This window comes from Cyrtonyx montezumae, unplaced genomic scaffold (assembly GCF_038088225.1).
Source record: "Cyrtonyx montezumae isolate F1298 unplaced genomic scaffold, pur_monq_1.0 scaffold_7, whole genome shotgun sequence".
NCBI lineage: Eukaryota > Metazoa > Chordata > Aves > Galliformes > Odontophoridae > Cyrtonyx > Cyrtonyx montezumae.
The window spans coordinates 2,513,313-2,534,691 of record NW_027072078.1 but is presented as its reverse complement, the minus strand read 5'-3'; the positions used below and the strand labels follow the sequence as shown (position 1 = coordinate 2,534,691).

At 46.5% G+C, this 21,379-nt stretch overlaps 1 protein-coding gene across 3 annotated transcripts in view; it reads right to left on the bottom strand.

The window, feature by feature from the left end:
* Nucleotides 1–2,259: 2,259 nt before the first annotated feature.
* The window catches only part of ACKR3 (atypical chemokine receptor 3), a 30,463-nt gene continuing 11,343 nt past the window's right edge, over nt 2,260–21,379 (bottom strand). Inside the window, exons 1-2 of one of the 3 annotated variants that reach the window (XM_065750354.1) lie at nt 5,816–5,834; nt 2,260–3,428 (exon numbers count right to left, since the gene is read on the bottom strand). In XM_065750354.1, coding sequence (XP_065606426.1) covers nt 2,307–3,401 — 1,095 coding nt within the window. In that variant the 5' untranslated portion in view covers nt 3,402–3,428; nt 5,816–5,834 and the 3' untranslated portion in view covers nt 2,260–2,306. Of the gene's footprint in view, nt 3,429–4,352; nt 5,244–5,815; nt 5,835–21,379 lie in introns of those variants that run through there. The other 2 variants (XM_065750352.1, XM_065750353.1) reach the window with 2 other exon arrangements.

Here is a 21,379-nt window from a genome sequence, read left to right as displayed (position 1 = left end):
TTTCTTACAACACAGTATCTCAATGGTTGCCAGAGGATGTGATTTAAAGTCACTGTGCTACACCTGAATGTCATTTATGGCTCATAAAGGGAAATCTGAGTTTGAGTAACATTAAAGCATTTTCTATAAAATAAAAAATAAAATACAAACCCTTTCTCAGGGAGCAGATGTATTTTCATTTGCTCGGTGCCTGCCTGCAAGGCATGTGGAAGAACCTGACTGTGCTGGAATCCTTTCAGACCATCAGTTTAGCAGGAGGATTTGTTCCAATGCGGATTATGACACCTCAGGTTTGATTTTTATTCCTTTTTCCACTGAGGCTTTTATGAAAAGCTACCCAAGCGTGCTCCACACCTGTAGCCATCAGAGGAGGGAGAGGATCTGTGGGTACTGCTGGAACCCACACCACAATCCTGCACTGAACAGCAGGACAAAGCAGGGACACCTTGTGATACCCCAGCTCCAGGACAGGGACATTTGGCCAGGCAGTTTTCCTCAGTCACTGCAATACACACTCATTCTCCCCGAGGACACGTTTTCACCCACCTGTTACTGCCAAAAAATCCTCCTTTTTACAGCTTAGCACCAGGGCCTTCCCCTCTGAGGAGCAGTAACAGAGCTGGTCACGTAACACCTGAAGAATTTACCTGTCCAGCTCACGCAGCAGATGTGCAGGACCTCCCCAGCACTCAGTGCTACCGAAGATCTATAGGATCATCTTTGCAAAGACAGCAGTGTGCCATAAAGAAAGAAACAAAACACATTCGTTACAAAACTGTTGACTATCAGGATCTCGGAGGGAAAAGGGCATGCTTTGTTCATAACAGGAATTTGCCTATAACCTTCACCAGCAAAGCAGCCGTGCTGAAGTTGCAGAACACACAAACCAGCAACAGCAAGTCAGCATCATTGATTTAACATTTATTACCTTGTCCTGGGATGAGGATGACACGACTCAAGCGCTTCACTGGCTTTAAAAAGCTCTGCTCCACACGTCCTGCACCGGCTGAATCGTGCCCTGCACTTTGACAGTAGGACAATGCAAAATTAATGCAGCTCATAACAAAGAGAAGAGAGAAATAGGGATTTAATGCATCCAGGACTGCTGAATTCCACCACAAGCAAAAACTGCAGAGGACTGAACCCAAGTTAGCCTAAATATCCATTTCCATTTGTCCACTTCCATATTTTTGTCCTAGATGTTCATTCCCAACAGCTTTAAACCTTATTAATCCATCAGCCTTACCTTCCCAAAGAGTACCTCCTTCCACTGACACATTCCTCCCCACCCCTTCCCATCTGCCACTCACAGGTGTCATCTCACATTCCTCATGCAACAGGTTCTGCCACCATCAACAGAAAAACACAACCAACAGCTGACTTGTTAGCATCAAAGAGAAGTTAGAAGGCAGCTTTGTGATTTCTTTTCTGGCTTTTTTTTTTTCTTCAGGAGAAGGATGGCAGCAACAGGGAAAATAAGTCAAACCACTGGTACGTGTAGCTTTTCCAGATGTTTATTTTACAAAAATAACTTACAAATAGAGACAACTCTGAGAAGCAAGATCATTCACTCTGTGCATGAGGATATAGCTTGGTGAAGCTGAGGCATAGGAGATAACAACTCTTACAATACTGTTAATTTTAACATGATGGTAGCTATATTACAACACATACATTTCGTGCTCCAGACACGTGGGTATGACCATGAACTGTGCCAACCAGTGAGGATGCACATCAGAGATCGTTGCCATACTGCCTTTTATTGTCATCCTCTTACAGAGGATAGTTACAAACAAATGGCAGTCTAACACTCAGACTACAGCACTCTGGATACACTCAACAGCCAATATATTTCAAATACATGATAAAAATATATTTCAATTTCAAATACAATTGTATAAGGTACACCAATAGCCAGAAAATAAAGTCTTGAGCTTTTAAATACAACAAACTATATATATAACATATACAATGAGACAAGAGGGAATCTACACATGGAAGGAAAAAGCTTATCCTGAAAACGCATGTTATCTACGGTACACAATGGCTTTGTCTGCTAGGAAATCATTTCCATTTGCATAGCATTGTCAAGAAGTCCAGACTGGGCTAGGAGGAGATCAAACAAAACACACAAACAAAACGCTTTGTTTTGGTACCACTTCCATATTGTGCCTGATTCTACTTTTAAATTACAGTTTGCTATTTCTCTTTTGTAGGCTGTAATTCATGCCCCGTTCATAACAAGCATTAAGGAAAGAGTGGGGGGGGGGAGTCAGAGTCCAGGAGTGTTCTTTCAGGAGTTACAGTCATTTGGTATTCTGCTCCAGAGCAGAGTATTCTGCTTCTGACACTCTGGAAGCATCGATAAGCTTAGTCAGACCAGTTTTGGCAGAGTACTTGAAAATAAAGGCTTTCATGAGCTCGTATCTGTAATTGCGATTAATGAAGCTGTACAGGATGGGGTTGACACAGCAATGGACTAGAGAGAAACACTGAGTGATGTGGAGCGTTGCGTACAAGAAGTTCTCCATTTGACAGCTGAAGGGGATGAAATGAAGACTGTAGAAGATGTCAAGAAGGACAGTCGTATGGTAGGGGAGCCAGCAGACAAGGAACACCACCACGTAGGAGAAAATGATCTTCCCACTGCTCTTCCTCTCTTGGTCACTGGAGGCAGAGATGGTCTTCGCGAGGAGGAAATAAAAGAGAGCAATGACTGGAAAAGGGATGAGGAAGCCCAACACAACGGAGATGAGCTCCATGCCAACCAACCACTCTTTGAAGCTCTCCTCGGGATACACGGGACGGCAGTAGGTTTCATTGTTGGTAGAGACAGTCTTAAGGAAATAAGTGTCTGGCAGAGACGCAGAAAAGGCAAGAAGCCACACCAGGATGCAGATGCAACGGCGGGCTATCTTCTTCTTGCGATTGCTAGAATTGGTGAAGCAGGCAACTGAGAGGTAGCGGTCCACGCTCATGCATGCCAGGAAGAAGATGCTGCCATACAAGTTGATGGAAAATATAAGATGAGTTATCTTGCACGTGATTTCTCCCATGTGCCACTGGTTATGCTGGACGAGGGAGACGACCCAAACGGGAAGCGTGATGACAACACACAGATCGGCGACGGCCAAATTGAAGATGTAGAGGTGGGTTTCATAGCCAGTCATTTTGGCTTGGAGATTGACCCACACCACAACAGAGTTGGCCACCAGCCCGATGACAAAGATGAAAATGCAGAAGAAGGACAGGGTGTAGAGCAGGGCACTTTTGTTCAGCGTGCCGGGGCATGTCGTTGCATCCACTGTGATGCAGTCGCTGTTGTTGCACATCCAGTTGATCTCTGTTAGGTTGGCCTTTTCCAGAAAATCAAGGATTGAAGTCAAGTCAAGAGCGCTCATGTTTGCTAACTTCAGGTTTTGAGTGACCTACGGAACAAGCGGGACCGAAAGAAAAGACCTGAGTTAACAGGTACACTTCTGCTGTCTTCTTTGTATCAAAAAGTGCATGCAAGACACGCTGCTCTAGTGATGCCCTTCTCTGCTAACACACTTTCATTAAAGATCTCTGCAGAGTAAAGGAAGCAGAACAGACACGCAACAAAACTCATCTGGTCCACGACAGAGGAACAGCGCTAGCTTTGTGTGGGATTTTTTTCCCTGCAGCTCGTGTCTGACATCATCAGGTTGGCTATCATCCCCGGGTGTGAAATCCGCAAAGTACACTGTGGCCAAATAAATGTCAGGCAACTAAATCTGTCTCCTCCAGCATAAATGATGATACCATCGCTTTCAGCAGGGGAATCTTTAAGCCATTTTATCTGCACTCCCTCAAGCATAGTAGAATTGATCTGGCTGATACACGGTACTGTAAAACATTTACCACAAGCTCTGCTAAGCATCTTGTCAAGTCCAGCTCCAGCTGCATTAAGCAGAAACGGGAACTAAGGGGCTTTGTACCCTCATCCAATTTTAAATTTAAATCCTGCTCCATTCTCCCTCCTTCCCTTCAATTCCATTTTACAAAGCATCCCCTGTGTTTAACGATTATCACGTAGCTTTGAGGAAAAAGAATCAGAGCTTGACCGCTGAGTAGATCTGCTGGGCTTAAGTTTTCTTTTTAGAAGAGAGCTTTGATTTACAAAATACCCCCCCTTCATCACAGCTGGCTCCACAACAACTGCTTCCTCCCCACCCTCTCTCTTTTCTAAACCTACTTTCTTGCCTCTTCAACCCCTTCCCCCCATTGGCAGACAAAGCGCTGGGCTACTTGTTCAGTTCCTTGCCAGCAGAAGGAAGGGACCCAGCAGACCCACGTGGCCTGCACAAAATCCGAGTCAGACTGCTAATTACCATTGTGCTTTTGGGGCGGTATAAAAGGCTTCCTGCCCTGCTGGGCCAACAATACCACCCAAGGCTGCTCCTGGGTTTGTCAGACACCTGCCAGCCAGGGATTCCTCCTGCTTCCACATCAAGGGATGCATCCCTCTCATTCCACCAGGCCAGGTGGCAAAGGAGGAGCCATCCCACTCGTGTCACCCAACCTGGCAGGACAGCTGGGGTCCAGTGATGGCACAGGTGCATCACCCTGCAGAGCTCTGAAGGCTCTGGAGCCACACGTGCAGCACAGGCTGTGCAGCAGCTGTATCTCTTCCAACACACAGCAGTTAACACCAGCAGGCTTCGCAGCCCATCCCTTCACCCAGTTTAATTGCAACAAGTAGCTTTCTCTTACTCTGCTGTCTGGCCATTACAAGGCGGACAGCCTGAGCAAGCTGTCAGGGGATACAGCATGCAAGAGATCTGTCAAGAAAAGGATTCCTCGCTCGCTGCCCTTGTTAGCTAATAGTTTCAGCTTGCATTTCTCCCATCAATCCTCCTCCTTCAGATATAAAATCCTTCAGACACTTTAACATCCTGAAACATAGCCAGGAGCCTCATTCTTCCCTCCCTCCTCTAACCCACAATTAAGATGTAAATCCTGTAACTGAGAGCATCCTTCTGCTTCCTGCTCCCAACCTCAGGGTGAGGTTGCATTGAGCAACCAAGTGGCTGAAACAAGCCAAGGAAAGCACACAGAGAAACAACTTACTCAACCACTTGTATCTCTCAATAGCCTTGCCTCCCCAAAGAACCTCTCGGGTGGGGTGCAGGTTTTGGTGGGGCTGTATGATGGGAACTCACAGGGCTGTTTTCCAGGATGTTGTCATATAGGAAGGAGAGAACAGAGCAAATAAGAGTTGGGACATGCTTCTCAGCCGGGCTGGGGAAGCTTCATGCCTCTGAAAAGGGTTCCCAAAGCACCTCTTACTCCTCTGTCTGCATAACTGGCTCTTCCCAAAGCTCCCACCCCGGCAGAGGCAAGGCAGGAAGAGACAAACCGAGGAAGAAAAGGGAGATAAGGGGGGGAGATTACAGAAGATTCAAGGCACTATTGTCCCGGTGGCAGGGGAAGCTGGTGGCACTAACAATGACGGGGGCCACGCACGCAGCCAGGAGAGATCAAATCTCTCCACAAACAGGGCCCAAACCGCACGTTTAGCTAAGTCCTCTTCCCCCCGCACACCCCACAAGCAACCTGCCAGCACAGAGCTCAGCTGCAAGCGCTAAGGATGACATCCGCCACGCTGCCAAGGCACCGCCGCAGGCACCTGAGATGCCCCCAAACACCGCCTCCGCTGGAAGACACGCAAGCCTCACCCCAGCGGCCCGACCCAACCGAAAGACCCACGGGGGAACCAAGCTCGGCGGCCTGCATCCACAGAGCCAACGCGAGACGCCCCGAGCCCGGCCCGGCTCCCGCCCGCCATCATTACCTCACCGCCTGCGTGCCGCCCCGCTCGGAGCCACTGAGCGCCGCCCGCCGCCGCCGGCCCTTATAGCGGCGGCGGGAGACCGCCTCCGGAGGGCGGCCCCGCCCGGCCCCGCCGCCCGCCCCCGGCCCGGGGCAGCTCGGGGGGCTGAGGGGAGTGCCCGCTCTTGGTGTACGGAGCGGTCTGCGGTGTGGTTTTTCCTTATATCCAACCTGGCCGTCACCTCCTGTCATTGTTGAGAGGAGATCAACCCGCAGCCTCTTTTACAGGCAGTCGTAGAGAGCAATAAGATCCCCCCCCCTGAGCTTCCTCCACACTGAGCAGCCTCAGCTCCCTCAGCCTCTCCCCACAGCCCTGTGCTCCAGACCTTCAAAGCTTGATTGCCCTTCTCTGGACGCACTCCAGAGCCTCCGTGCTTTCCTTGCAGTGATGTTACAAAAAGTACGTATTTTGTTTACCCAGTGATACTTATTTCCACGGGCTACCAAAAACTTCCATTCAAACATCATCACCTGTGCAACCTGGAGCTGCTTTGGCAGGGAGGTTGGACTAGATGTCCCTTCCGACCCCTACAATTCTGTGCTCGTCGGCAGCAGAGTGCGTGGATGCATCAGATTTACACCCTGCAAGCAAAGGGTGTTAATCAGCCTCAGGTTTTCTGCCAGCAAGGAGGAGATTAGAGATGACAACTCCCGCAGCTGAAAGGTTGCACTGATGCTAGCCCATCCCACTGCAGGTTTGGGTGCCTGGAAGGTGAAGCGCAGAAGGATGAGCCCCCTCACTGTCCCACAGATGGAGCAGGTGAGATGAAACATACCTCGCTCCCCTCCCAGGATGAGGACAGTTAGATCCTCCCAACTTCACAGCTGTCCATGAGCAAAGCATTTCGGCATTTGCTTAAATTCTGTGTGCTTGCCCATGAATGCTGGCGGGATTGAAGTGTGATGAGTTCAGACAGCGACGGGCTTCAGTTTAAAAATAAGCATGTACTGAAGCCCTTGGCTAAATCAGGCTCTGAAAATCCTAAGCAAAGAAAAGTATTCTAGCAGAAGTCCAGAGTCACTTGCACAAAAAACCAAGTTGAGCGTTTTTTCCTTACTTGGTGTGCCAGAAAATAACATCAAGGACTACAGCCTCTCCAAAAATACCATCCAGCATCTGCAACCACAAGGCTGCTCGCTGTCCAGGGGTTGCAGGCAGCCACACCTCTTGCATTTGCTGGGAGCAGGAGCAGAGCCCTCTCTGCCCTCAGTCCCCTGCCAGGTCCCTCCCTCCAGCTATCTTTTACAGGGAACACGTTCCACACGCAGGAGGGATGAGCCCATTCCCTTTCCATTATGAAAGCCAGATTCTGCTCAGCACTCGGGGATGAGAGGCTTGAGCAGTAAGCAAAACAACACGATCTCAAAGAGCTGCACAACACAAAACCACCCCCCTACAACACAGTGAGCAGAGCTGTAGAGAAGCTGACCACCCCAGATAAGATCAGCATAGGGCTGATGCTACTTGCTTGGTGAGATTAGTTCTGCTCCATAACTGCTGTTAAAAGCAGACCAACTCCAGGAGATGTGAGCTCTGAGACAGGAACTCCCTGCACAGATGCAGCAAAGATGAGTTCTCACCCACCCAAATGTCCTTCTCTCCTAGGATGTGGATTGACACCATGGGAACAGAGTGAGAACTTGCTCAGCAATTCTGTGGCTTGACACCTGGAGTTTGCCATCCTAGACTGCAGGCAGTGCAGAGAAACTCCAAAGGCTGAATCCTGAACATCGAGCAGCTGCTTGGCAGAGCGAGCAACCCCAGCTTCTGGTTCCAGGGCTGCACTTTTTGGTTTGGAGAGTGACAGCTACCAGGCTGTCTTCAGCAGGATTCTCCCAGCACAAGCCTCTGCTATCCAGGTCCACAGGCAGCACAGGGCCTCGCGTGAAGTCAACACTCTGCTGTGCTCAGTGCTGAAGATAAACACACATAAGTGTGAGCTCTGACCGGTGGAGATAGGTGTGACAGTTTTAGCTCTATGAGAGAAAAGTCAAGAAAAATGCAGCTGTATGACTTGACTTAGGGTATTTGGCACAGTCTCTTAAGGCTTCCTTTTCCAACTGCAAGGCAGATGGAAGCTAACACCAAGCCCTGCCTACTTAAGTCAATAGATTAAAAAAAAAACCAATGCAAGTTGGCAGTTTCAAGCTTTAGAAAGATTTATGGGGAGGAAGAAGGAGCTAATGTGTGTGTTTGGAGGGGGAGCATTAGGACAGCACGTCAAACATCAAAAAGGGACAAAGGGGAACATTTCCCCATTGCATAAGAGAGGATCTGCATGCAGCAGAAGTGAGACGGAAGCAGCATCACCGAGCGTGTCTGAAGGCAGCAGCATCACGCACAGGCAGAGAACAATGTGCTGGCCAGGAGTGCAAACACCCACGTCGAGATGACAAAGCCAGGGATAGCTGAGCAGACAGGAGCCCGCAGGAAATCAGGCTGTGATACACGAAAGTGCACAAAGCTATAAGCTTCCTGCAGTCCTGGGAGTCGGTGCCAGCGGGCTGCTGGATGGAAACACAGCACTCATTTCCTCCCTCCTCCAAGAGGGTTCTCTGTGCTCTGCCAGTCACGTTGCACACCCTGTAGTACATCTGGAGTCACCTCTGTGAAATGGCAGGAAACAAGAAGGGAATGTCCAGCAGGCCGTGGCTGCGGCACTGTCCAGTTTCACTTCCCCTACGGCAGAAAACCATCAAGTCACCTAATGCCCACCCAAGCACGTGCTGGTGGTGCTGGGAGGGACATGCAGCGTGCTCTAGGATGCTGTGCTCACACTTGTAAATGCACTGTGTTGCCCTGTTTTATAGCTAAGGAAACTGTGGCATAAAGAAGGCAGAACTGGAGAAGTGAAGAGACGTGAAGTTCTTTCCTTTCTCCTCCATAACATTCACCTGTCAGATTAAAGGTCCCTGAGATTTCTTCTTCTTCAAAAAATCCATCGTGGGGTGGTTTCCATCCACACTGCAGTTCTAGAGCTCTGTTTTCAACTTCTCCACTGCAACAATAAGGACAAGATTTAAGAGTACAATCCTATAGAAAGCAAGCTGAGCTTCTTGGGATGTCACAGGGCTTCAGCATTTGGGGTACGAAGGACCATACACCGATAGGCCTGTGAAAACCTGCAGCTGGAAGATTGGCATTTTCCAGGCAGAAAGGATATTGCCTTCAGCATTTACCTCTTGACAAGTGATGATGAACAGTGCTGATTCAGAGAGACAATATAAGGCATGCACCGCTTCACATGTGTCTCAATCAATGGGGCCACCCAGGACTGTAGCTGCTCTTTGTCTTTCTCCTCTGAAGACACAGCATGAGAGAGGTTAATACCAGTGCCCCTGCCCAGCCACCCTGCCTGCAACTTTCTGTCGATCCCAGCAGGATTTGCAGCTGCTGATCCCAGCAAGTTTCCCCAAAATCAAGCACAGGTACGGCACGCATCCTAGCAGCCAAGGGAAGGGCCAGCTTAGCAATCGATGTACCATTTTCAAGGCAAAGAGAGCATTCAGGAGAAATCAATCGGTGGCGTAATTAGGAATATTATCCACGTAGCTAATAATTATCTACAACAGCTCTCTTCTTCTTCACAGCTCATTTCTGCTTTACTCTTCTTCCACTAAATGAAGGTGTTACCTATGGATGTTATTTGTGGCTTCATAATCTACTGTCAGAGGCATTATAGCAATTCATTTAAAAGTGCGCTGGGCCATGACCACGAGGGAGATAAAGTGGGACTTTGAGCAAGAAACCCTGCCTGGAGCAGTCAAGCAGATAGCAATGAAGACTTTCAGAGGCATTGATTTTTATATAAACACTATTCCAAACTCCTCTCCTTACAGCACTGTCTCAGAGCAGCACAGTGCTAAGGGAGGGTCCTGACAGAAGCCACGGTACAGAAAGTTGGGTTTCACTTTGGAGCAGCAACAAGCATTACAAGTGGCACACCAGAGAGAGGAAAAAAAGGATTTGAGTCAGGATGGTGGAATCCCCCTCTCCACCTTCCCTTGCTTCCTTGGGAAAGAGTCCTGCTAGGTGCAAAATGACTGAATGCTACACACCGGTAAGAAATAAAAAATTCATTAAATCATAAATCTTTTGGAAAGGGGATCTACTGGGGAGATTATATTCACTTTTCATAGACGTATTAATCCAACAGTGGCATATCATATTGTTCTCTGTGGGGAGAAAAGACACATTGTTTTAAAGCATGATATTTAGAGCAGTCCTTTAGGAAGGAAAGCAAATATAATCTTGGCAAGGAAAACTGACTGCATGAGCACTGAATAAGGGACATTAAAAGCAAGGCCCAAGTCCCAGCTGCCGAAAATCAGCATAGCTTGACCGGAGTTACTGGAGCTAAGCCCATGCATGGGAGCTCAGAATGAAGGTCACCCTGATTGAGCCGCAATTCCTTGAAATGTTAAGTAAACGAACACAAAGGGTAATTTTTTACTGGGCCCATTGTGAATGCTGTCTAGCCTGCTAGCAAACACCAATGGCAGGTGAGACAACAAACACGTTTGAGCTGCGTTCTCCACAGGTTTGATGTTTGCTGAGTGGGAGTTATCTGGCATTCAGAACTCCGCTGCTGGGCACAGCACTAGAAATTGCCAAGCTCTCCCAGCTCCCAGTCCAGCCACACTCTTAGGGTTTGGGTAGAACTGGATGGCCAGCTGCAAAACGAGGGCTCACCATAGCCCTGCTTCTGCTGCTGTCTCAGTCTCCACTCCCCAGGAGCGTGTGGTCCTAGAAGGCGGCATGGCCAGAAGTGCCTGCAGCAGATCAATACTCACAGGTCTTCCACTCCCTTCAAATGGGAGCTAATCTCCCCTTTCTGCATACCTTTAGCGTGGCAGTCAGCACAGCTTCACGGGAGATGTAGGCTCCAATTTCCCCCAGCTTGGCTTGGAATGGGCTGTTGTACATGATTCCTCTCCAGATGACATCTCGCTCACAGAATCCTACAGGCATCTTCATTTTGTATTGCATCAGATGCACAAGACTGAATCAGGACGGTGCTATGCACTTTGTTTTATCAAAAAACTTAGGGAAAAGTTCTCCACAAAGCTTCTCAAAAAAAGCTTTTGCCCTTTAGCAGTGGTAAATATTCCCACACTGGTTGTAACCAATTGGTTGTAACCTAGAGGACCTCCCCGGGAACCACAGAGTCCTCATATCTGAGAGGGGATGTTCCTTTCACCCCTGGACACCTAAATGTAATTGCTTGTATTAGCCAAGAAGCAAAGCTGCGCTCACAAATATCTCCAATTCACATGCCTCTGTTTTCAGGACTAGCTCACATCAACATCACACAGCTCCACACATCATCCCAGACAGGTTCAGTGTTGTTCTGCTGTACAGCTGCTTTCATAACAGCAGAAGGAAGGTCTTCAACAGGCATACAAGTTAACATACAGCAACTGTTCACAATCACAACCTTTCTCTACAGTAACTCATCGTCCAAAATATGCTATCCTACTTTGTTCTAGAGAAACAAGGGTAGAACATAGCCAAAGCTTACCACCATAAAGTAACTGTTGAACTGTTGAAAGGACTGTTGAACAGCTCCTGCACAATAATTCAATACAGGCAAGTTTGACTGTGTCAGAGCCTTAACCAGCTCAAGTGCAGTTAACTCAACATGATCCATCAGAAAGGTTTAAAGAGGTAGCTTGCTTATCACCTGGATTGCCTAGGACTTTCTGCAAAAATAAAAGTGCACACACATGCAAACTGGACTCAGGCTCTGGCTTTCTACTCTCCTTTTGACTACACAGCTATCTCAAAGTCAAAACCTTCCTGTCCATTCCAGTGAGGTGTGAAATTGGAAGCATCATTGCTCCCACTGACAAAAGCACGCACAAGACTGTTCTTAGGTAATTAAGTGAGCAGACAAAATTAAAAGGGCTAATGCAACATCAACCACGAACGGTCAAAACAGCTAAGTCAGAACACACAAACCACAAAGATTTAGTGCAACATTAAGTCAGTCGTACACGACTGGTGCTTGCTAAAAATGTATTTAACTACAGCTTGAGCTGAAGAACACTAATAAGGCTGTATTTCAGCCCACACCTGGGCCAGGTTCCCAGCTGAGACAAGCTGTTTATACCAGCCAAGCACTTGGATGATTTTTTTTCCCCCCTGTAGAAACCCTTGTTGCTGGGGTCCTTAATGTTGGCTTTAGTTGCAAGTCATGCTGGCAGCTGGTCATAGCCCAATGCTGTCAGAAGCCAAAGGGGTCTTAGACTACCCCAGAGCTTAAATTATCCAATGTGAGCACAAGGAGGTGGCCCACACTTCAGCTTCTGTCCAGGGCCCCTGGAAAGTTAATCCTATCCAATTACATTACTTCTTTTTTTTTTTTCCCCCATAGAAGAAATAAACAGTCTTTTGTACTAAACATAAGGCTGCCTTCTTTTGAGGGAAGATTTATCATCCAGGATAAATTCATGAGTTCATTCCATTTTTGTCCCAGCTCTTCAAAGCAGTACTTTTCCTTTATGATGCAACATCATTTGGTTCTGCCAGACAGTCCCCAAAGGAGATGCCACTTCTCTTTAAAAAAATAAATCTAAAAAACCACAAATGCAGATCAACCCACCAGTTGCTTGAAGCCTGCACACCAAATTCTGGACACGCACTTTAGAGCCACGAAAACACACACATACAGAACTGGGACCAATCTCCTGTCAGACAGCAAATACCAGGACAAGACAAATACCAATCGAAGACATTGTTCTGCGAAGAGCAGCAACCAGTGGATGACAAAATCTGCACTGAGAAGCCCCATGAGAGGTCTCAGCTCTGAGACAAGAAGCGTGGCTTGGTTGCCTTACCCACACCAACAGGGACTCTGTTGTACTGAACTGAAACCTTGAACTCATTACAATGTCACTCTGTCTTTGGATCCGATATCCTGTGGGGGAATCTTCTGGGAATGTATTTTGGTTCAGATGTGGGTCAAGGAGAGTTGACTTGACCTGAAAATAAATCCAGACAATCTCGAGCTGAAGAGCTATTGACTACTGTTTGCAATACAATAAAGCAAGGAGATCAAACTCGGTTGAAACTCAGGGTTGACATAAATCCAAGGAGAAAGGGGAACAAGAATATTCATTCACTAACATGACAAAGGGGACATTTTTTGCTTGCATTGGCAGAATACGGAACAGGGCCTGAAAGTGCTTCCCAGGCAGCACTTCAAGTCTCACATATGGTGAGTGCTGTTTAGCTGCACTGATATCTTCAACAGACTGGCAGTAAGATAAGAGGCATACATGTACATGTGTGAAAAGGTTTTGTTGGCTTTTCTTTTTACGTCACTAGATGGAGTTTCCTCTGTTTGCGCACAGGGCAGCTTTTGTGAGAGGTATTTTATATGGATCCCCAAGGAAAGATCTCAGCAGACAGGCTCTAAGCACTATTGTGTGCACGTGTATGTAATAACACTCAGTAACTCAGTTTACAGGCCAGGAGAATACTCACACTGTACTCACTGCAGGTCCAAGCTGAAATCCTGCCCCAGCTCATGCTAAGGGGAGTCACACCACTAACTTTGCTGCAACTAGCTGTCCTCCTCTTCCAGGAGCTTTCTTCTATCTGAGCTCATCTCAGGATGAGTAGTAGTGTGTAGTTTAGCACCTTTGCCAGCACTCATTATCCATCCCATTTTGCATTAAAGATCTGGTCAAAGCCCTCTGGTCTTTCCAGTTCATTTCTACCCAGCCCTTCTTCCAGTACACCTTCTCCTATGCTTTGGCAGGGAAGAAGCAGAGCAGCCCAGTCCACGGTGGCACAGAGGACACAATAGGAGTCCTCCAGGGATGCATCCATCAAGGATGGAAGAATGACCAGGGTAATGCCTACAGGAGATGAAGCTAATCTCTGTTGTAAGACTTGAGTGCCACATTCCCTACCAGAGTGCAACTATGTCTAAGCAAAACCCAGGCAAAAATCCCTTTTATTATTATTTCTCTAAAACCCTTTTTATTAACTGACTTGCACTCTAACGTAGATTATCCTGTTGTTTAAAGAATAAATTATGCTGTTCCTTCCCATCTCCCACTGTGACTGCACGATTCCTGGTCAGACTGTATAAGGTTGGATCTAAGAATGCATAAACTCAACTAAACAAAGCTGCAATAGGAAGTCAAGACTTCAAGTTCTCTAAGAGGAAAAAAAGTTGGGTTTGACAAAGTTAACACTGAATCTGGGAACCTTTCAGATGACATAAGGTATTTTAAGAGGGATTTAATATTCAAACGCAGCATTTCACATCTGCACACTCTAAAGCTGTCAGGAACTTCATCCCTGACTCAAGTGACATCTCCAAAATTTGAGATTCTTTTACCACGGTGCAAAAATTAACACTTTCTACTGCCGTTAGCAGTTCAACAGCTCTGCTCACACTTGCTCCAAAAATAAGTTGCACGTGAATATTCACAGCCATCTATGCCATTTAACCATAGCTTTCTGGTAAAGATCTGTCTTCCTGAGTAGGTATAAGAGAAAAAAAGGTGGGGATCAATCTCCCTAGAGTGTCTTTATAGGTGGGTGCCCAACCACAGATCAGCTCTGTAATAGCTCTGGGATTAAAGCTCTCCTTAACTGCACTAAGGACTGCTCTGCTAGGGCAGATCTAGAGGCTATGCACATGGAAGTGCAAGTGTTTTCCAAGTGTAATATTGCTGGAACTTGTCAAAGAGAGAAAGCAGATTCCTCAAGGCCCCATTCCAGTCTTTTGATAGCCAAAATGTCATCCTCCACCAGAACAGCTTTCAAGTGAAAAGCAAGGGGGATACATTTGGAGCTGATCTCAACTCTACTGGTGCAGATAAGCAGAGACCTTGCTATCCTCAGCACAGCTAAGAGAGCAGAAAGCAAAGAACCAAGCTCCTCAGAGTTTAAAATACTTAAAGCTGGAAGCCAGAAAGGCAAACACAAAATAACATTTGAAAGGAGATGGTGGCTATTTAGGGGATGAAAAGGCAGATTATATTTACAGGGTCATGGGATAAATTTAACAAGTCTCAGCTGAAACAAATCAAGACCCAATTAGGCTTCCAAAATGAAACAGACTCCTCAGCCATTTTATTAACTCGTACTGCATTAGAGAAAATGCAGTTCCAAAAGCAAGTTGCAGATAGCTCTGGAAAAGCCCTCTTGCATTGTAGCAAGTTTTATAGAGACAAATCAGGTACTAAGGTTCTCACCAGCAGTTGCTTTGCTTGGCTGTCTTTATAAACAAGAAAAAAGAAAACGGAGAAAGAAAACTGCCTCACAACACCTAATGGAAACACCAAGCTAGCCCTGGAAAATTCCTTGGCCCACCAATAGAACCAGTGGGGAGCTTTCCAACAGGCAACCCTCGGGTAGAGAAAAAACACACTGAAGTTTTCTGCAGGCAAAAAATAATAAAAAAAAAGGCGGGTTTCATGGAAAATATTCGGTTTTCCAATATTAAAAAAAAAAAAAGGAAAAACTTCTTCATCTTAAGGCAAAGTTAAGTCATCATTTGGTCTAGATCAACTGCTGTTCCCCACCCTCTGTGGGTGAAGCTTTCTGCCGGAGCTCCACCAGCATGCTTCATCCAACTCTCTCCCAGGAGAGACGTTGCATCATTGGCACTGCTGTTGTATCTTGAGAAACACAGTCCAGTGAAAAGAAAATGAAGGCAGCTGCTCCAAGCTGATTACTTCTTCTTGCAGGGGCCTGTCGTGTCTCTTGCACAACAACAGGAGGAGTTAATCACGTTCTTGACACGACAAAGAAAACATACATTTGCTCTGTAAGTGGGCTGCAACGAGGAGAGCTAAGATACTGATGTCAACCACCAAGGCGTAATCAGCACACACCCTGAGCTGGCTCCAGTAGCAAGGGGAAGAAGGGGGATTTATTTATGAATTACTGCACGAAGCCAGGAATCTGAGCTGCGAGCAGCAGGACTGCAACCGGGCCAGCTGTGATGTCTGCTGGTTGGGTTAAACCCTCTGGATCCCTGAACAAGCTATTAGTAGCCAGATGAATGAAAGCAAGGTCAAAAGGCACTTCCAATGGGTCTGGGAGATCCTCCTCACCAAGCAGTTAATTGCTCAGGAAAGAGGCCCACACATCAAGGAGGACTGGTCTATGATGCGGACATTAGGCACGCATTGGGACCTTTCCTGGTGTTCTAGGCAGGAGGTTTCATCCTTCAGGACTCAGGCACAAGGTATGCATTTGCATAGGTTGGTGCTTGGTTAGCAGGGGCAGGCAGCCACAGTCAGGCAAACATCTGGAGCCAACGACCAGTTGCTTCAGAACAACTTCTTGTGTGAGCAAGGAGCACGGGGAAAGTCATAAGCAAAAGGAGAATGAGTTTAGGGCAGACATTAATTAGGACAGGGCTCGCAAGCGATCTCACAAGCATGCCCAGTATGTTTACACAGAGCAGAACATACTACTTACTACATCTGTGCTGCACTGATCAATAACACTTCGTGATTTACCAGGAGTTCAGGGCAGGTCAACATGCCACGAACAATTCCTCTGCTACAAAGATCAATGCTCTTCAATGACTGGTATTTACTTCATGCCGCGAGCAATACAACCACTGCTGGTTCTGCATGAGCTAACAGGAGCAGACGGGGTGTGCTGATGATATCTCAGGCCCTCTGGATCTGCTTTGTCAAAGGACCAGCACGCCCAGCCTTACTACAAGAGGTTGTTGGCATTCTCTAAGAGTGCCTGGAGGTGCATTTAGCCAGAAATCCCAGCATCAAGCGAGAAATAAAGGCCATTCCACTATGTTTACTTACTGATCAGCAATCTCTTGGCCTTCTCACCAAAGCAAAACAAGCACTTGTAATATTTCAACCAGTATTTACATCCCTGTAACAAATCCACACAGATTAGCGCAGCACTTTAACTGGGGAATACAGCCAGATTAAGCAGCTACAAGTGTTTGAGGCCACTGTGGGTGAAAACTACATGAAAGAGATAGAGCACTGGGAAAGCAAAAAGGCTATTTAGAGAAAATACAGATCTGATGCTGTCATTCAGAGCATCGGATGGTCAATACCTCAGGGAGCTGCTGCACATGGCTGCTGAGCTTTGGGGCTCATGCACAGTCAAGTCCCTTTAGGCACTTCTCACCTTAAAAATCAGCAAAGCATGCTTCAAGCAAAGTTAACTCCAGGGAGAGAAGATCCATCTCAAATAATGGGAAACAACGTCATTTATTTACTCTCAAAAATTGTTTGAGGTGACCAGAAGTAGCGTAAGCCTTTCTCAGCAGCAAGAAGCACCAAGGAAAGTGAGGCTTTTTGTTTCTTGCATACATTCATTGAGCTCACTGAGTTACACCTGAAGCTTAAGAGTTGGGAGATTGCTTTTGATGTCCTTTCAGACCTGATTTACCAGCTCAACATGAGACAGCCCATTGGGCACTCATCAAAGGGAGGGTGAAACAACACTACTGAATGCCAAGACATGGCTCAGCGCAAGAGAATACAAGTAACGCATGCCCAAGCCATCCAAGTTCAGATCTGGACAAAATAATCTATTACCAAATGTAAGGCTGCATAGTTTTGAAATAAAACTGACTGCGCCTGCTGAAAATTACACTCTTTGATGGCTCACCAAACCTCATGCAGTAAAAACTTGCTTTTGTAGGTAGGAGTCTCATCAGTAAGCAACTGGAGTTGGTAGAGTCCACTCCATCCACAACACCCTTCTGCTTCTCAGAGTGACAACGGGGCAATAACTCCTTTCACCTGTATCTACTAACCAGGGCACATATTAGGGCATGTAAACACTGATGCTGATTACTCTTAACAGGTTTGGCTCATCTGCCTGTGGTGCTTTGTTGTTTTTGAAACAGTTCACAAGAGCAGCTGACTTCAGAGCCTGAGAGATGCCAGTAGGGACCACAGCAAGAGGATTCAGAAAGCAAAATTACCATGTTTGTAACTTTCTCAGGAGCTGCAGCTGCTCACACCTGTCACACAGGCTCAGGAAAACTTCAGGCTTATCATTCCCATCATCTTCTTTTCCCTTCATGCAGTAATACAAGGACTTCCACGCGCGCCTGCTGCACATCAGTGCCATTTGTAAATACCCCAGAATGAGGATCTTTGCAGATGTTTTATTGCATTTGCTGAAAAACACGAGAAGAAATAAATTATGAAGCATCTCAAGTGATCAGGCATTCCCAGGAGGCTCTTAAGATACTTAGAAAAATAATTTACAACTGCTTTATAAAAACCTTTGTCCTTTAAAGCAATGCTGATATTGCAGAAAAATATATAAATCAACACTGCAGAGGGCTTTAAAATTGCTGTTACTCAAGGTTTTTGAAGGGGCTTATGATGGTCAGGTTAAATGTGGGGGTTGAAATCCTACAAGCCAGCATTCTGTGGGATTTTGGTTGTCAAATCAAACTGAAATAGCTTAAAAAAAATTAAATAAATAACGGTTTAGGAGGTGGAAACACCCTGAGAACTTGTAGCTGCTCTGACAGACACCAAGCCATCTGAACATACTGAGGACGCAGCAGTCCCAACACAAAGGTAGGAAGCACGTTCTTGGTTGATCCCAGAATCCAGAAGTGTTGGAGAGGAGAAAGTGACATCATACGTTACTAGCGCAGACCTGGTTAGCATCAGGAAGCACTAGGGGGGCCTGGACCACTGTCCCTCTACTTCCCAATGGGCATTTGCAATAGCTGGCATCAGCTACATCAGCCCGGTGTCAGACCAAGCACTGCCTCCGCTCTCAAGCAACGATGACTTGATACTACAGAACATTCCTTTATCATGAGAACGTTGTAAAAATAGAGGCGGGTCGCAAAGAAAACGTGCCTTTAAGTGAGCTGTTTTAATATTGATCAACGCAAGGAATTTGTGTCAGTAACGGATGAAAATAAAGAGCTCTGAGTGCACAAGGCAGGATTGCTGTTGCTCAGTTCTTTGGATCTCTCTTTGTTGCCCTATCAAGCCACTGCTCTGACCCGCTGGGCTCGAGCCTCTCGATGCTGGAGGCTGGCTCCAACTGCTTTCCCTTGCTGTCTAAGAAATTATCACAGGAGGCTTCATGCAATTAGGCCTTAAAAATGGGGATGTCAGTCCTCCAGAGGAACTAAGCCTGTTTCATGAAAGATCCCTCAGCCTTTGCTTTCACTGCAAAAGGAAGGTGTTTTTTTTTTTTACCCTGAGGATTTATATCAAAGTGAGACACTAGCAAAAACACGGCAAGCCACTGTCGTTTTTACCTCTTTGTAGCTTCTCAAGGTGAATGTCAGTGGAAAAAAGAGGTGATGAGGCACAGAGATGGCCATCTAAAGTTACATACATACCTTCGAACAGAAAAAAACCCACCCCTAAGTTTTTAGCAAAGACAAACCTGCTCTCTCTCAGCAACAGGGCTCCGTTTAGAAATCAGCAATGGAAGCGTAATAGCCTGCACAAAGCCAGCAATCTCACACCTTGCAATCTCTCCCCACAGACTGAAGCCTCTCTCAGAACCTGATGCCATTTTTTTTTTTAATTTTATTTCTTTTAAAACAGCCTGACCAAACACAACCCATCCCAGGGCTGCTATATCTTTCCTGGTCACCACTTGCATTTGCCTGGGCTGCTGGGTGAAGGAGTTTGCAAGGTGATGTTTCTCACAGGCTGTGGGTAGCTCCAGCCCCTGATGGGATTTGGGGTACGCTCTGCAAACTGCTGATCCTGCATGCAAGAAATAACAGAGGGAGGATGTACAGGGATAATATTTGTATTGAATGTATGTTTTTTCAAGAGTACTTGAAAACCAGCTGTGTAAGCAAAGCGAACAAGGACAGGGATCGCTGGTGAAGCCCAGCTCTGCAGGACATGATCTGCATGTCAGTTTGGGAATAAGGTGGATGGTGCACAGGGAAATTGAAGGTTCTGGATGATGTTCTCATTTTTCCTGCTCCTTCCATTTCTGAACCTCTCTTATCTGTGCAGTCTCTCAGCTTAGCTCCCTTCAGAACAAATGCTGGCAACCCTGAAATAAATAGATTGTGGAGACATGACTGCTTTAATGCTACTGAACCCAGGCTGCTTCCTCTGTCACTTTCAACCTACCTGGACATAAACTAGCACCCAAGCAACTGTATGACGCAGCCACAAATCACCCAACTTCATGGAAACTGCAAAGCTGACGAGATCAGTGATAGGAGACACCCATTCTCACTTCACCACTCCCTTAACATATCCCTCTGAAGAGCCTAAGGCCTGATGCTTGGCCAAAACCTATCCTGCATCCACTCCAGCCATGAAAATCAACAACTGAATGAAAAGAGAATCAAAGCTTCAGAAAAGATCCAGCCTCATAAAGCCTTCAAAAGCTGCAACTGGCATATCCATTGGGTAGATCCAAGCCATTCTTAAAAAGGCACCCCATGAGAAAACAGTTCCATCTATAGAAAAAAAAAAAAACCCTAGATGGTATATTTTGGATGGGCTGTACTGCCACAGCACGTACTGCACAAGCTATTTCTGCAGCAGCCGTTCACAGAGAGCATCCATCATTCCTCCAGTTACATGAGCATTCCAGAAGATGTGGTCTAATTTCTCCTTTTTGCTCCTGGCAATGGCCTTTATTGTCAGTGGGAAACAAAGCAGCAGACAGGGAAAAAAAAAAAGTAGAGAAAGAAAAAAAAAAGGATGCGCAGTGTCCCTTAAAAGTTAACTATTTCTATTTCTTCCATTTCTCTGCTGGTTTCTTCTCATGGATTACTGCTGTTTCCATTCCACTGATGCAGTGCCTTCTGCCAATTCCCACTGCCTCCCAGCACTTCCCTTAGAAGATCAGAGCAAGAACCTCCTGGTATGGCATCCTGGGTGACCACCACGTCCCCATGGGATCACAGCACAGATGGGAGTTGGATCCGCCTTGTTTCAGTAATATTTGCAGCTTTTCCCTCAGGCAGCAGTGAAAGAAAAGGCAAACACACCGTTGAGCAGCAATATCACAACCTCATAAATTGGTCTGCATGGAGAGAAATCTAAACCACGCTCAGTAGAGAGAGATTGACACTCTAGGAAAACATAGGCTTCAAGCACCCGGGAAAGACAGGGAAGTTGGAGCATCCTGGGGTCACCAGCTCACTGAGATATTTCCCATTTAAAGTGGGAAATTGGGCTTGTGTTGAGAACCAGGACCTCTCTGCAATCCACAAAGCAGTTTCTTTGATGGTGTCTAGTTCTGGCTCCAAATAACCCAGAGGTATCACAGCGATGAGGAGCCTTCTGTACCTTCCCTTTCAGACGAATAAGTACTTAGCTCTTCTACCCTGCCAGAAAAGACCCCAAACCAGACTGGATTCTATTAAATGAGCTGTTTCTGTGCTGATGCTGGAGAAGCTGAGAGACTGAACTTACTGTCCTCGATCATAGAGAACTCACTCAAGTCATGGGAGAAAGCTGGGACAGGACAGAGCATGAATTAGGACCACAGAACCGCTTGAGTTGCAAGGCACATTTAAAGGTCAGTTCTCCAGTTGCAACTGCTGGA